Here is a 16216-nt window from a genome sequence, read left to right on the forward strand (position 1 = left end):
TAAACAACAAAGTGAAAAACACAGTAGATGTGCATGGATGGCTGGTAGCTGGTCTGACCTTTGTTTGCTTGTGTTCTTTTCCCTACCTGCCCTGAAGATGAACAGCTAAGCTTTGAAATTCATATATACCTATACAGGTAGCCTCAACCTTTCTAGCATGGTAAATCTGAAGAACTCCTGATCTTATTGGAGACTTCAGGTCACCTTTATTTACATTGGGGATTGAAAGCCTACATGCAAAGGTTTCAGAGTGTTCTCTTCTTTGAAGTCTGCTTCACAGATTAATTGTCCATCTCTTCAGAACATCTGATGATAGTCTAAGCTACTCTGGTGAGACTGTTCTATTTTTTTTTTAACAGAGGTGTTACAGAAACAGATAGAATAGTGAACTCACATTGATATTGAGAACTGATGGTTGTTTTTACTTTCTCTCAGGAGAGAATAGCAAAAAGTCATGGGTCCCAGTGTGGCTTTTGTACTCCGGGCATTGTCATGTCCATGTACGCATTGCTTCGGAACAAACCGGAGCCCAAATTGGAGGACATAGAAGATGCTTTCCAAGGTAGTACTCACAGTCCTGCAGATATGTACTCTGTTCTGCTTTCATTACATCTGCTTCACCAAATGGGAAGGAGGTGCACCTCTGTTTAATGTATTTTGTTAAAGATAGCCAAGTGTTATGAGGTTAAAAACTAGTTTTCCACTAGGAGATTGGCCAGATGGTGTGGAAAACAAAAATGGCTTGTGGAAGATGTTACAGAAGCTTGCTTTTCATCCTGAAGCAGGGGCATGTGGCCTCAGGCTTGAATTAAGATCTCATTAAGCTGAGCACGGAACAAAATGTTGCCTGTCCCTGGCAGGGGCTGTAAGAGCCTCCACACCTTGTTTGTTACTGTCACAAGAGTCTGCAGAGGTGAGAGAGCATATCTGGGCCGGCAATCCTCAAGGAAAGTACCAAGACAGCAATATACATAATGGAGTGGGGCAGAACCCAACTGTATAAATCATCTGAGGGGCCGCTGTTATTGCTGAGGTTTGAGCTGTTACTGCCCTTCTGGTAGTGATCTGAGAGGAAATCAGATGCAGCACAAATCCATCTCCTTGTAATTGAGGAGAATGGATAGTTGGTATACTGACTGATAACTGAGATAAATTAATACAAAATTACACAGATCGATGTATTCTTTTAAAATTAATTGCAATTTAAACTATCAACAAAAATGGATAGTTGAATTGCTGCAAATTTACTAGTGAAATTTTCTTCTTCCCAGTTTTATTTCATTAGCTTTATCTGGATTGATAAGTTTTTGTAAGAAACAAAAAAATTCTCTAAAAGACACTAAATCTTTATCTTTTTGCTCTGGCAATGCAGGGAACTTGTGTCGGTGTACAGGGTACAGAGCCATTCTGGAAGGATACAGGACCTTTGCTAAAGTAAGTGGCTTCAGATAATGTTTAAAATAATCTGGAAGGCTGGCGCTCTGTTACTAAAATACAGCATGAGATGAGATAGGGAAGAAGGAAATTGATATGCTACAACAACTCAGCTCCAACTCAACCACTTTGCATGTGCTTTATGCATTAATAACACAAGAAGACAGTCTTCTGCTCACTTCACTTGTTGGAAGTGGAATGCTTAAATGAGGCAGACCTGATGTTACCTTTTTGTGTCACAGGTAATCAGACTAATTCTTTTCTGTAAGTCTCTGAGAACCTCAACATCTCTGTGTTATACAGCTTGCAGAAGATCCCTGATGTGGAAAAAGAGTAAAGGAATGGTGCACGAATAAGGACATCCTGTGAGGAAATATGATGAGAAAATTGCTTCCATACAAGAAAGCTCTGAGTAGGCTGGGATGCTTCAGCCTGGAAAAAAGATGTCAGGGAAGGGTAGGGGTTCTGCATAGCCCATATAGTGGTTTGTGCTGACCTCAGAGAGATCTACAAAATTGTGACTGGCAGGTGGAAGGTGGACAGGCATCTGCTGGTTGCTGCCTTGTCTAATACAAGAGCAAGGTGTCAAGACATGAAGTAGTAGGTAGTTGACCTGCAGAATCCACCAAAGGGTGTTGTGGGTGTCAAAAACTTACATGCCTCTAGGGGAGACTGAGCGGGTACTTGGATAGAGAGCTACTTGAGGGTTATTGTGAAGATAGAAATCACTTTGGGCTAAGGTAGTCCGCTGAGATGAATGCAATTGTGTTCTGGAGGAGTATAAGGTATTATATTGTATGTGCTTGTCCCTTTAATGCTTATCTGGATGTTGCCTTAGGTCCAGCTGGACCAAAGCTACAGGCTGATTTGTCACAATAGTTCTAAATGAGAAGAAGAAGTCTAGAGCTCTGTCAGGAGACAGAGCATGACCTAGCCATCACACTGCAGGATAGTGCCTTCCATCTTCCTTCTTTCTGCTTTGGATATAATATATGTGGGATCATTTTCTCTCAAAAGGGTGTCAAGATTACTTAATTTCCTTGGAATCTGCACATATTTCTCAGAACGGTTTTTGTCCCCACAGGACGTGAATTGCTGTGGTAGAGTAGCCAATGGCACTGGGTACTGTCATAGCAAGAGGGAAAATAGCATGGTAAGCTGAATTTTAAAAGTTGTAACCTCTATAGTATTAATTTTGATGTATTAGTCACCTCTCTGGCTCTTCTGTGGTACAGATATTCAGAGCTATCTGAGCTGGTTTGAATGCCTGTCTCTTGGAAAACTGTGACTGCATATGTCCTTAGCACGAGTAGCGATCATGGCACAGGTTTTGCAATAATGAGCTAAATACATTCCTTCTGCATCTGTGAGGTGCAACACTTCTGTACAATAGCATTGTTACAACGGTAAGCAATGTGTTACTGGCTTCTGGTATATTGAAGCAATCCATCTTCCTGTGGAAATAGATCTAAAACCCAATTAATTCCACAGTATGGTATTTCCCTACTTAGCAGTCCAAAGATGAATGAAGTAATTAAATTGACAATCCAATAAATTTTACAATTGGAACTTTTCGGAATGTCTGGAGGAAAAAAGTTAAGCACATTTTAAGTACCAGTTGAGGTACAAAAGATGGAGGGATGAAAACAAGGAATTACGGCATAAAGTCATATGAGTATAAAATGAGTTTAGGAAAGACAGAATATAATGAAATTCTTTGCCAGGAAATTCCAGCGAACTCCTGTGGATTCTTTGTTAGGAAGCATCTGGTGTTGCGTGTAACACTCCAGCAATTAAGACTGTTTGAAGTTCTTTCATCAAAGTAGTTTATTAAAGAAACTGCAAATTTCTGTGATCCAAGGTTTGATAAAATGGGAGAAATATAACCTGTAAAAGCTGGAACATTCTGACTTTGAATGGCTGAAAGGTACTTGTTCCTTCTTCAGAATGGGGGCTGCTGTGGAGGAAAAGTCAACGGTCCAGGTTGCTGCATGAATGGAAAAGAAGACAATGTGGTAAGGTGCCTCTCAACTATTAGTTTTTTCTCTATTTCTGATGCTTTGAAATCTTAGCTTTGTCTTGTTCTGTGCCAAAGCCCAATGTTTTTAATTTACCTGTATTTACGCAAAGAAGTTTAGATTTATTTATGTTATATGCTGATCGTACCTCAGAAAAGGTACCTTTGATGTAATTTAAAATGCTAATGTGAAAGTGGTGTCACTTTTGGTAAAATTCTGTTACATGTTTAGGCCTCAGGTTTCTGATTAGACATGCATTGTGATCAGAAAAATATGACAGAAGAACTACTGGATCAGGTGTTTGCCATTCTTTTTTCCATGAAATAGTACTAGGGATTTGACTGGAAAAAGGAATGCGTTAGGGTCATATGCGGATAGCTTTGTCCTCTACTGCCCAGATATTTGCATTTTCTCTGTCATAGAAAATGATGTCCTCCAGCCTTTTCGATTCTTCTGAGTTCCAGCCTTTGGACCCTACACAGGAACCAATCTTTCCACCAGAGTTAATGGCAAGTTCATTCAAAAGCAAATAGTATGTGGTTTGTTGCTTTCATTGTTCTGCACAAGGTTTGAGTGTCTGCAGCGTCTCTGTCCTGAGGAAATTGCAGTAAAAAAGATGGTTTCTGACAAAAGAAGATGCATGGGCATAAATACTTCCTTGTTTTATAAAAGGCAAGGCTTTTAAGACAGGGTGGCTTAAGAGAAACACAGACCAAGTGCCCGCCCCAGCTAGCTGGCTTTCCTTTCTGTTTCTCACCATACAATGCCTGCTCTTGGGTTGCCTCTGTTTCCAGTCACTGCCTATCCAGTGGTGGAGCATCTAGATTTCAATTTACTAGATCAGATATGAATTTCTACATTAAATATAGTCATATCTGAGCTTATCGCCCTGTGCTTCCTTTATAGTGTAAGAACAAAAGTAAGAGCTATGAAATGTAGATGAATATATGATTCAATTAGTGCTTTCCAGAAGTCATCTATCTTCTCTCTACCCAGTGTAGTGGGAGCAGAAGTTGGCTGGCTCACAGTGACATAAAAAGTTAGATGAGACTGGTTTTTCTCCACATTTCATTTCTGTCTTTTTGGGGGATAGTTCTTCCGTAAGCAAATGTTTCCTAATCAAGGATCTAGTCCAGCACATGGCATGTTTGCAGCTTCCTTCACATTTAAAAAACAACTGAATCACCCAGCCTAAATGTGTCATGAGCATGAGTAGGTTCTCATAGACCACAGCATAAATTATATTCAACTTGAGATATATCCTCTTTGTTTCTTCTCTAAGACGTCTTCCTGCCTAAGGGTTGATTTGATGTTGCTGAGAGGTGGCCGTGTTAGTCTGTTTGCTTGAGTCACTACATGAAGGAATTTAAAAGGGAACCAGAATCCAGCCTTACTGCTGGTAACTCAAATTCAGCAATGCTAAAAACATTTTTGCAGTGAGATGAGAACGGAAAACATGTTACTTAAAAGACGGCTGAAGCCACAGGCGTCTGTGAGAGCTTTGGTCAGATGGAGCTTCCTAGCAGAGGTCTTGCTAGAGAAATGTGGCAGCTGCATCGACCTGGCAATACTGGGAAGGGAAAACTTTTGTCAGCACGAATAAGACTCTCTACTAGCAGGAGGATGGAGGCTAACTGCCAACAGCTGTGTGAATATCACAGCCACCTGTCAGTAACTTCACTGAGATAGAGACTGGCCTAGCATAGGTATGGGCAGCACATAGGCAGGGATTCTTGTCTTGGTGTAGGGTCTGAGCTCCCTCTGAATTAATTTTTGCAGACTCAGTGTAACAAACAGCAGAAACAGCTGTGTTTCAAAGGTGAGCGTGTGACGTGGATCCAGCCTACAACTCTCAAGGAATTGGTGGCTCTCAAATCCCAGTACCCCAATGCCAAGCTTGTTGTGGGAAACACGGAAGTGGGTAAGAGAAAGAACTGATGCTCTTTATGAGCAGCTGGATAACTTTCTATAGAGTATTTTGTGAGAACAGTGCAAATGTAGACCTTTTTTTATGCCATTGTTGATAAATAGCTTTTTAATCTCCAGACTGCATGAAGGAATAAATTTTCTTCTCAGGTAGATTAATGTCAAAGTGAATATTTTCCTTTGTTCTTCGCTGTGTTGGGCAAAAAATATATGGTTATCTAGACCTCTGCACTTTTGAGGAATTTTGAAAAGTCAGTAGTGGCACAGCATAAAATGTCCTTGTTATCCAATGAATTCAGTTGTGAAACTTGCATTTGGAAAGATATTTTCAGTTAGTAAGCTCTCAAGACTTGAAATATTTTTAATCCCTAGATATATACTTCTGTAAACATTAGTTCTGAGGAGGAGAGTTCAGACATATTTAGTAATTCTGTTATCCTGAGCAACTGGTTCTTGAGACTATACCCAACCTTTGTATGGTTCATTGTATTAATTGTTCTTACCTTTAGGATTACGTACAATAGCTAGGTTACACAATTACCATACAATGTATTTAAGGTTATTGTAAGCCTACATAAAAAGAATGTGCCAGTTCTAGTATTAGTGGAAAATCGTTTTTAATATGGTTTCTCTCTAACCTTACGTAATCTGTTTAACAGCTGATCAATGATCTGACTCTTCAGTAGGCCTGCTGCTGTTTAATTGGGAAACAGTGACCTAGACTCTCCGTCATTTGTGTATAACTGAAAGACTCTTACTTATCTTTTAAGGCATTGAGATGAAGTTAAAAAACATGTTGTATCCAGTGATAATAGCACCAGCATGGATCTTGGAAATGAATGCTGTTCAGCACACTGAAACAGGTGAGCAAAAAAGAGGCAGAATGCCTGTGAAGTGACTAATCTGTGGAATAAATCTTTCTATAAATATAAAATCTTTCTATAAATGTATTAACAATTAAAGGAGGACTGGGGAGAATATTCAGTCCCTATTGGATGCAGAAGCAACAACAGTGACAGGGGATGAGAAAAAGGCTGAGGTACTTAATGCTTTCTTTGCCTCAGTCTTTAATTGTAAAGAAAGTTGTTCCCTCTGTGTACAAACCCAGGAGTTAGAGGAGCAGAATGAGGCTCCCATGATCCAAGAGGAGATGGTTAGAGACTTGCTAGCCCGACTAGACACCCACAAGTCTATGGGGCTGGGTGGGATCCACCCAAGGGTATTAAAGGAGCTGGTGGATGTGCTGGCCAAACCCCTTTTCATCATCTTCCAACAGTCCTGGAAGACTGGGGAAGTTCCACTGGACTGGAGGCTGGCTGATGTTGTGCCCATCTACCAGAAGGGTCGCAGGGAGGATCCAGGGAACTACAGGCTTGTCAGTCTGACCTCAGTGCCAGGGAACAGGTGAAAGTCATGGAGCAGGTGATCTTGAGTGCTATCATGAAGCACATGCAAGAGAACTGGGTGATCAGGCCCAGTCAACACAGATGCATGAAAGGCAGGTCTTGCCAAACTAACCTGATTGCATTCTATGGCAAAGTGACTCGTTTACTGGATGAGGGAAAGGCTGTGGATGTGGTCTTCCTGGACTTCAGTAAAGCCTTTGACACAGTTTCTCACAACATTCTGCTTCAGAAACTGTCAGCTTCTGGCCTGGACAGGGGCACACTCTCCTGGGTGGAAAACTGGTTGGATGGCCGGGCCCAGAGAGTGGTGGTAAATGGTGTTAAATCCAGCTGGAGGCCAGTGACAAGTGGGGTTCCCCAGGGCCCAGTGCTGGGTCCAGCCCTGTTCAATGTCTTTATCAATGACCTGGATGAAGGCATTGAGTGCACCCTTAGCAAGTTTGCAGATGATACTAAGCTGGATGGAAGCGTGGATCTGCTGGAGTGTAGGGGGGCTCTGCAGAGGGATCTGAACAAGCTGGACCACTGGGCTGAGGCCAATGTAATGTATGTAGCCCTAAGCAGTCCTTGCTCCAACACCATTACATGTAGCCTGGTAGAATGTTTAAGATGTGGAAATTGGAGAGGAGTTGTATTTAATTTCTCAAAGGACAAACTAAACCTATACGAGGGAAATACGATTCAAACAACACTACAGCAAAAGGGTAGTGGATTACCTGCCGTTTGACAGGCAGTAGCAACACAAGTTGTGACTTAAAGGTGAATTTTATTCTGGGGATGTGATGTTTACATGAAGTGTGTACAAAATAGTCTAGGGTGACTGAATATCTTCTCTAAATCCTGCAATCTAATTAAACTCATCTAAGAATTGTAGACACATTTATAACTATTCCACTGTACCTTGACATTTGGGAGAACTGTTCTTTTCATTTGTTCATTTACAGGGATCACCTTTGGTGCTGCCTGTACGCTCAGCTCAGTAGAGGAGGTGCTAAGAAAAGCAGTAGCAGAGCTTCCTCCTCACAAAGCAGAGGTCTTCCAGGCTGTCCTTGAACAACTGCGGTGGTTTGCGGGGCCACAGATCAGGAATGTTGCTGTAAGTGATAGGAACTGGAATTGAAAGCTCTCCCTGAAGAGCTGGCCTACCTCATCCAATGTTTGTGTGCCTTGTGCTTCTCGCATAGCAACATTTGCAAACCTAGACAAAGAAGCTAGTACACATAAACCAATCCCAAGAATTGATAGCAACACAGGGATCTCAGCTGGTATCTATACTACACTGATACTACACGTTTAGCAAGCAAGGGAAACATGACAGTTGTCCAGATCTTCCTTTGTTGTGAGGATAAGTGAGGGAAACTGTAGTGAGGTTTGACTAATTTAAAAAAATGTATTTAGAGTGCTGGACAAACTTCAAAGAAGCAGGTGTGTAGATTTCTGCCAGCCCAGTTATGGTAGTTATAGTGTTAATGAATCCTATCTGGCAATTTTCCCCCTAGTTCCAAAGGGAAAGAGGAGGTGGGTTTGGTGTGTTCGAAGTCAGTAGAACTGTAGAAAAAAACAGTAGAAAAAAATACCAAGCAAGTAGATGAAGCAACATACCAAACACAAAATTTTGATCCACATGATACAGTGCATTTGTATTGCAGCCAAAAAAGCTGGGTTCCTGTATGTTGCTGAAAAGAGGCTCTATACTTCCATGGATCCTTCCTTAATTGCAGCTACATTAATTGAATTTTGGCATTGTTGGGCAGTTGTTATTTGATGCATTACCCAAGGACTATTTCTAAAACTGTTTCAGGCAAACATTTCCATTGACTGCGACAACAATTAATTTAATGTTTTTTCATGTCTTCCCACTTCGTTAAAGGCGTAATATTGCTGAGTGAGAAAAAAGAATTTATTAAAGCAAACTAAAGCAGAGCTCTGCACTGTGTTCAGAATAATGCAGGGTTAGAAGATGCTATGGCTGTATCTCCAGGGGTTTTAATACATCTGTGGTGCATATATTATCACTCTAGGCTCTTGGTGGGAACATAATGACAGCAAGCCCAATTTCTGACTTAAATCCTGTGTTAATGGCAAGTGGAAGCAAACTGACTCTTGTCTCAAAAGGTAAGTTATTTATTTTTCCTTGTGACACTGACAGGAGTGGTATAGTCGCCAGTCCTGTGCCATAGATTGTTAGGAAAGATCAGAATTTGAAAGTGGAAGTTAACATTCTGTAAAATAGGCTTGGTCTTCAGATGTTTTGCCCTTGTTGTGTCTGAAGTCCTAAGGTTAGCTTCCTAAAGAATTTTGAACTTCTGTGCTAGAACAAATCTCTGGTACTATCTACATACTTACACACATATCCTTGTGAAGACCTGGTTTAAAATGTCTATTCATGAGCAGACAATAAGCATGAAATTGTTTCTGTCATTATCATGCTTCAATTATTGTGGATTTTCACAGAAAGATTGAAACTTGGTTTGGTTTGTGGGTTTGGTTTTTTTCTATGAAGAAAGATAGAAGTCTCAATTTGTATTTTCTCTTAAGAATACTTTTAAAATAGGATCCTTGAAATCAGGGCACTGCCTGATCAGAGACTTTAACTGTTTTTTGTGCAGATTAAGGAAAGAGGGAACTACATTGAGATGTTTGAAACTGGTTCACCCGTTTGCTCAGCTTTAGATTAATAAGAAGAGAGAGACCTCTGATCAATTCCTGTGCAAATAAAATTTCTGTATAGGTGGAAACTGTCAGAGGTCCTTCCTGATCTGGAGAAAGAGGGTGGAAAAACGAAAACTGATATATTAAGAGGGGTAGGCTGAAGACTCTCTCACAAGTACTATAGCTTTTCTTCATCTGAGTTATTCATTCATCCACCATTGATCTCTCCTTGCTCTACAGAGGGCAAAAGGACTATCACAATGGATGAGAAGTTCTTCACTGGATACAGAAAGACAGTACTTAAGCCTGAAGAAATACTTCTCTCTGTTGAAATACCCTACAGCAAGAAGGTAAACTTGTAAGAAAAGATTTCTATGTCTGTGGAGCTAAAATGCTGTTATTTGAGTGATATTTTTCAATGTTAGGTACTTTTTTCCCTGGTGACTAGTCTCACAGTGCTTATGCAGTCCCAAGTGGACCAGAAAGCAAGTAAATTATTTGGTGAACATACTTTTTTTGACAAGCAAGGGGAGCTGGACTCTATGATAAAGTACGGTAAGCCCAAGAAGTTTTCGGCAGTGCAGGAAATATAAATTTCGCTTTATTGTTCAAAGCTTTTTGAGTGCATTCAGTAATGATGAACAGTGGCAAAGTTATGTTCCTAGAGGTCTAAGTTCTAATTGCAAAATAGTACAGGAAAGATGCTAGCAGTTCCTGAAGTAAAGTAAAGGTTCCCAAGGTTCCTACTTAATTTCTGTGAACTGAAATGGGAAAAATGGGAGAACTGTGTATGGAAAAGAGGGAAGTTCAGTTTCTGCATCCTTGCTTTGCAAGACTGAAGTCACAGGACTGATTATTAGGGCATTTTGGTAATATGGACTTGCAACTTCAAATGAGCCTGCAAAACTTCCTTCAAATTGAACAATGAACATTTCTGTAGCAGCATGAGCCGTAACAGGTTCAGAACGTTTAGGAGGTAAAACTTTTTTTTTCTCTTTAGGGCTGAGAACATCAGACTGTAATTTTGTGCCTTTGAAGGTATTTACCTTTTTAGGGCTTGAGGCTACAAGTTATAAGATGCAAGGATTCACAGTGTAGTGACACATTTTCTTTATAAATGGAAAACACTGATTTACTTCAAGTGCTGTCATATTATGAGATAGAACCCATAAATCTTTTGTCTATCCTCTCTACTTGTTATATCTAACTATTAAGGGGAAAAAGCTATTTCATGGTGATTTTCCATCTATTTCTGAATGATTCTTCTTTGATCTTGTGATAACTGCAGGAAGCATTGTTTTGCTAAAATGAGAAACACACTTGAGGTAATCAATGGAAAACACCATATTACTCCATCCATATGACAGTCATATGGCAATTTCACAAAACAATCAAATGTTTACCAGCAGGGCAATTGCTTCATCTGTAGTTTATATGCAGCTTATTGATCTGAAAAACTAGAACAACTTTTGAACTTTCTGCTTGATGGTTTCTTGGCTGATCTTTGCTCACAAACATTAAGTCAGGAAGATTAAAGTTCTTCAGGAGATGTCTAAAGGTGTTGGCACTCTTCTGGAACTGTGATTTCCTCACAACTGGAAGAAGGGCTATGTCAGCACACAGCTAAATCGAAGTTTTTGGATTATGGCTGTTTAAAACTGATGTTAACTCTTGCATTGATGTGACTTGTCATGCTGAGGATAAGACTGGCCAAACAACAGAAATAATTAGGCTGATGAAGTTTAGCACCTTACATGATCCATCGTTACTGTAGGGGGACTGAGCTCAGGTTAAACAGTTAAGGGAGAGGAGGTAACAGCTTTTTTCCTCTGCTGTTTTTTGTGTCAGATATTTAAGATACTTGGGGAATAAAGATTTTTGAGTCTATTTTTGAGTCTAAGGGGAATGCAGCTGAGCAAAGACAGTGTTTAGAAAAGGAAACAGCTCACAGGATAAAATCTAAATGTACTCCAGAAAAAAAATATATAAAAGGGAATTCCTAGAACAGGACATATCCTTTATTTAAACAATCCTCTTTCTCTCCTGGACTGTAAAAACTTCCTTTGTGTTCCAGATAATGTTCACAAACGTTAGGCACCACTTACATTATTGCTCCGTGACAATCAGTTTTCATGTCCTTTCCCCTGCATACACCTTTCTCCATTACACTCGTCACTGTTACTTAATTTTTGTTATAAGAATTCCGTATTGCATAGACACTTACTGGTTTTCAATTATAAAAAGCCTAACAATGCAATGCCTATATATTTCTGTCTTTGGAAAACAATCCTAATGTTTTGCTTAGTATTGCAATCATAGGCTCATAGTATTACAATTTTTGCTCTGCTGAAGAGACAAAACGTGGTCATGAAGGCCTACTTCATCCTTTAAATTAGTATTCTCCAACCTTCATCCCTTATTGATCTCTATGTTCCATGGTGCTGGTCTTGAAAAAAATGACGTGCAAGCAATGTTTTTGCAGTTGAGAATATTGCCTATGAATATTTTAAGAGAACACTGAGAAATCAACAGGCTCTGCCTGATCCTGCTTCTTGTCCAGAAAGGGAGAGGGCAGAATAATGTAGGTCCCTAATAGGCAGTCCTTAAAAGTAAAGGTTGCTTGGTTTTCCTGTGAGAACACCTAAGTCATAGAAACTTTCACTGTGATAGTTCAAAGGGAACATGGTGTGTTGTTTTATCAAGAGATAGGACAGACATGGGCACCTTATAAGCTGTTTACTTTACCTACGCTCCTAGTGAGGAAAAAAACGTGAGTGCCTTTTCTCCCAGAGGACTTTGTACCAAGCATACTAAGGTGTCTTGTGAGAAGTAAGGGCAAATATTGCACTCTTGTTGTAATCATGTTATTGGAAATCTCTGAAGTGTGCAGGATGAGAATGAGCTACTTTTTCTCCCTTTTGAAAGCTAATTGCTTTAACAAAGAGAGTGGTATAATGTCCTTATTTGGAGGATGCTATTAATGCTCCTTTGCTATTATCTGCTGGCTGCCCAGTAATCATTTGAATTCAGAAATTGAAATGCACCCTTCAGTTATATCTCCAGTTACAAATTCTCAATGCACAAAGGGAGCCTCTAGTGAACCTGTTCTCATTGCCAACAATAGAGGAATTATTCTTTACAGTAATGAAAGAATTGCTGTCCCCTCCTGATTAGAAATAATTAATGGAACAGACCACTGTGCTATGCAGAGTCACTTGGCTAAGCTATTAGAGAAGAAACTTGGCAGGAAACTCTTCTGAAGGGCTATGCAAAGACATTGGATTTGACTAATCTCTTAGTCTGCAGGATGCCTGAATGATAATTTATCATAATCTGCAGGATAAACAAGGGAGAAAACTGACTGTACTGTGACTCTAGGGTAACATCATCACTCTGTATGTATTAGTAGAGTGTTAATCTTGGATTTACTGCCCCTATTCATAGGAAAGCTACTGAGTTTGTGAGTTGTAGTTGCTGGTGCATTTCACAGAATGTCTTCACTCTGTGAAGACCAGCAGAGGATTCAGGATAGCTGGAGAATTGTATTTGCAGTAACAGATTGAAATTGTCTTATATTACTTAGTCAGGTCTAGTCTAGAACTGAGACATTTGTGATTATCAATTTCAGTTCTTGCAGAGTTCAGAGAATTCCGAAGGGAAGGGATTAAGGATATGAGTTTTACTTACTAGGCTTCTAGCTTAGCAGCCTGGGAGAAGGAAAGTTGCTGAGGGAACTGTAAGCTTGTTTATTTCCAAAAAATCTGCCCTCGTTCTTCCTCTCAAGGTATGGAAAAATTGTGACAGGTAGATCTGTCAAAGCTGATTGCCCACACAGTTCCAGGTTGGCTAATAACCACTAATCAAATAATTAGAGTTAATCATTAAATCATGTGAAAATATACAGTACTGGCTGAACAAACACATCCTGCTTGGCCCTGTGAGATGAATCAACCAGATACAGTTCCCTGAAAGGGTTCATCCATATAGAGACAGTTTAACGTCTTTCCATATTTGAACTCAGAGCATGACAAGGTAGAGAACAAAGAAATATTTTCCTGTCTTCTAGGGTGAATACTTCTCAGCGTTCAAGCAGGCTTCCCGTCGGGAGGATGACATTGCTATTGTGACCTGTGGGATGAGAGTCCTGTTCCAAGATGGCACTAGCCAAGTGGAGGAGATAAAACTAAGCTATGGAGGAATGGCTCCTACAACTGTCCTGGCACTGAAAACTTGCCAGGAGCTCATTGGCAGGTAGGAATTTTTCTGTGATAGAAAAGCCATTCAATGGAATGGTGCTGATTTTTACAGAAGCAATTCAAATACCTTAAATCCTCTCTGACAGTTACACAGAATGAGAAAGAGAAGAAGCATAGCTGCACTTCTACAGCAGTCTGTGTTTTGTGTGATGCCTTGCTTCCTCCAGTACTCCTTACCCTCAAAGATCATGTCAGTTTCTCAGAGCCATTTCTTGCTAAATTCTCTCATCTGTTGAAGTGGGCAGAAGCTAGATGTGGGCATGACCTATAAAAACTGATTTTCTTTCAAACTGGACTGAAAAATCTGCACTCTTATCACTTAATAGCTTTGTCCCATCTTTAGAAAAGATGACACGAGCCCAAGATGACAGCAAATCTGACACAAATACTATAAACAGGGATGGAACAGGTGACTATTGCTCGAGAGCTTGTGGGGCTGCCATGTCAGAAGAGTTAATCTGTCCCACTGATATTTAGGGTTGAGCAAGGACTCTGTGTCACCTTTGTTCCCTTGCAGAGACTGGAATGAGAAGCTGCTGCAAGATGCCTGCTGCTTGCTGGCACGTGAGATGGATCTGTCTCCTTCTGCACCTGGTGGAATGGTGGATTTCCGACGCACACTCACACTCAGTTTCTTCTTCAAGTTCTACCTGACAGTCCTTCAAAAACTCGCCAAGAATCACAAAGGCACTGTGAGTGCTGCTAGGGAAGGTAGTTTTGGGACAGGTGGACCTGTATGTACCATCTTAGTTGGAAGGTAGGGGGAGGGTTCAGATTCAAGCAGACTTGTATGTCATAACAAAGTCCATATTGCGGTAGCTGTCAGAGCTACTCTACTACTTCCCTGCATGACAGTGGCTAGCGTGTCTTTCCACTTGCTTCCTTGTGGCACCCTCACATTGCTGTGGAAGGATGCTGATCTGTGGGTGGAACTCCGTAGGAGGATTCCTGGAGTTCTCCTCTTCCATGCATCACAACTGCTCTTGTGGGTCTGTGGCTATTCTTTGCACAGACCCTGAGCCCTCTTTGCATTCCATGCAGTAAAAGATGGAATATCTTCAGTGAAGGATGGAGAATATCTTGGGTTACTGGGGAATGGGAGAAAGGGACTGGCTGGGAAGATGACTGTTCTTTAACGTGTCTCTGGCAGAACAATATGTGTGAGCCCATCCCCTCAAACTACACAAGTGCTACAGAGCTGTTTCACAAAGATCCTATCGCAAATGCCCAGCTCTTCCAAGTAAGTAACACTACCTGCATGACATAGACCCTGGCTTTTCTGTAGTTCAAACTGCTTCTTGTTGCCTTCCTGAGTATAAGCAACACGTGTACGTACATAATACCACTCCTGAGGCTTGTATTTGGGTCTGTCCCTTCCTTGCTTTAAGATACAACGTTCTTTCTTGTTGCTGCTCCAGACTGCTCCTGGAGTGTGTACAGCTTCATAAAAATAGCTGTGGGTTGCACAGTCCTTCTGCATCCAGCTCCGTATCCAAACTGAAATTGCCCTCCTGCTTTCCACAGTTACAGCCTGACTCCCTTTTCATTTCTTAGGCTTCAGAGTCTCCTTCCTTATTTCTCTGCTAATGATCAGTTTTCTTCAGCTCTAAGGATAGAAGCTAGCTGCAGAACTTAAACCTTTTATGTGAGCTATCCCATCAAACCCCATTTTTCCATAGTAGTTCCAAAAAGTGAATCCCTCTCACTTCGTTCTCTATGGCCTCCTTTGTGTAGCCACTCCATCTTGTTTGCCTTCCTTTCCCATGGGACTAAGCCCCATCCTATTCCCCATCTTGCCAGAATGTCTCACTTTGCCTTTTGCTCTCCCATCAATTCTTCTCTCTGCTGCAATATGAGCAGTAGTAATCAGTCATGTGGTTTATTCCAGGAAGTGCCCAGAGGGCAGGCATTTGAAGATATGGTTGGCCGTCCTTTGATGCATGTTTCAGCAGCCAAACAAGCATGTGGAGAAGCTGTTTACTGTGATGACATCCCTCACTATGAGAATGAACTGTATCTAACGCTGGTAACCAGCACGAAAGCCCATGCTAAGATCCTGTAAGTGTTGCTTCTGAGTTTTAGGTGTTGGATGCATCCAGTGCCTAGTGGCTAAGAAAACATTGATCTGTCAAGTTGCAGGTGAGGGAAAGGTTTTTGCATTAGTGGGAACTCCATTTCATTTAACACTGTTATATGGAAGTGAGCTGTATATGTTACAGCTGCCCTGCAAATCTGTTTCAGTGGTTATTAAGGGAATTAACACTGAACTTGGAACTCTGCTGGAGCAAAGTCCTCAGCCCTAGGCAGCTTTCCCTGTATATCCCATCTCTTATATAATTCAAGCATGCAAAAGTAAGAAGGAACAAGTTGGAAGAGCACCACAATGTCTGAGAAGATGTAATTTTAGTCACTGATCAGAGCATGCAGCTTGAACATGCCCTTCTTATCTACCTGAAAATTTAGGTTGTAAGTGCAGTTCCACCATAGCACTCCTGCTGGTGTTTAAGTCAGATGCGTGCATGCT

At 40.8% G+C, this 16216-nt stretch overlaps 1 protein-coding gene across 1 annotated transcript in view; it reads left to right on the forward strand.

Moving 5' to 3' along the window:
* The window catches only part of XDH (xanthine dehydrogenase), a 49111-nt gene that overhangs the window by 11831 nt on the left and 21064 nt on the right, over window positions 1–16216 (forward strand). Inside the window, exons 5-18 of the mRNA XM_069852760.1 lie at window positions 436–562; window positions 1373–1434; window positions 2519–2587; window positions 3381–3449; window positions 3875–3961; window positions 5232–5373; window positions 6149–6241; window positions 7729–7880; window positions 8806–8899; window positions 9677–9786; window positions 13503–13687; window positions 14210–14384; window positions 14843–14932; window positions 15581–15750. Coding sequence (XP_069708861.1) covers window positions 436–562; window positions 1373–1434; window positions 2519–2587; window positions 3381–3449; window positions 3875–3961; window positions 5232–5373; window positions 6149–6241; window positions 7729–7880; window positions 8806–8899; window positions 9677–9786; window positions 13503–13687; window positions 14210–14384; window positions 14843–14932; window positions 15581–15750 — 1625 coding nt within the window. The remainder of the gene's footprint in view (window positions 1–435; window positions 563–1372; window positions 1435–2518; window positions 2588–3380; window positions 3450–3874; window positions 3962–5231; window positions 5374–6148; window positions 6242–7728; window positions 7881–8805; window positions 8900–9676; window positions 9787–13502; window positions 13688–14209; window positions 14385–14842; window positions 14933–15580; window positions 15751–16216) is intronic.

This window comes from Phaenicophaeus curvirostris, chromosome 2, assembly GCF_032191515.1.
Source record: "Phaenicophaeus curvirostris isolate KB17595 chromosome 2, BPBGC_Pcur_1.0, whole genome shotgun sequence".
Classification (NCBI taxonomy): Eukaryota; Metazoa; Chordata; class Aves; order Cuculiformes; family Cuculidae; genus Phaenicophaeus; species Phaenicophaeus curvirostris.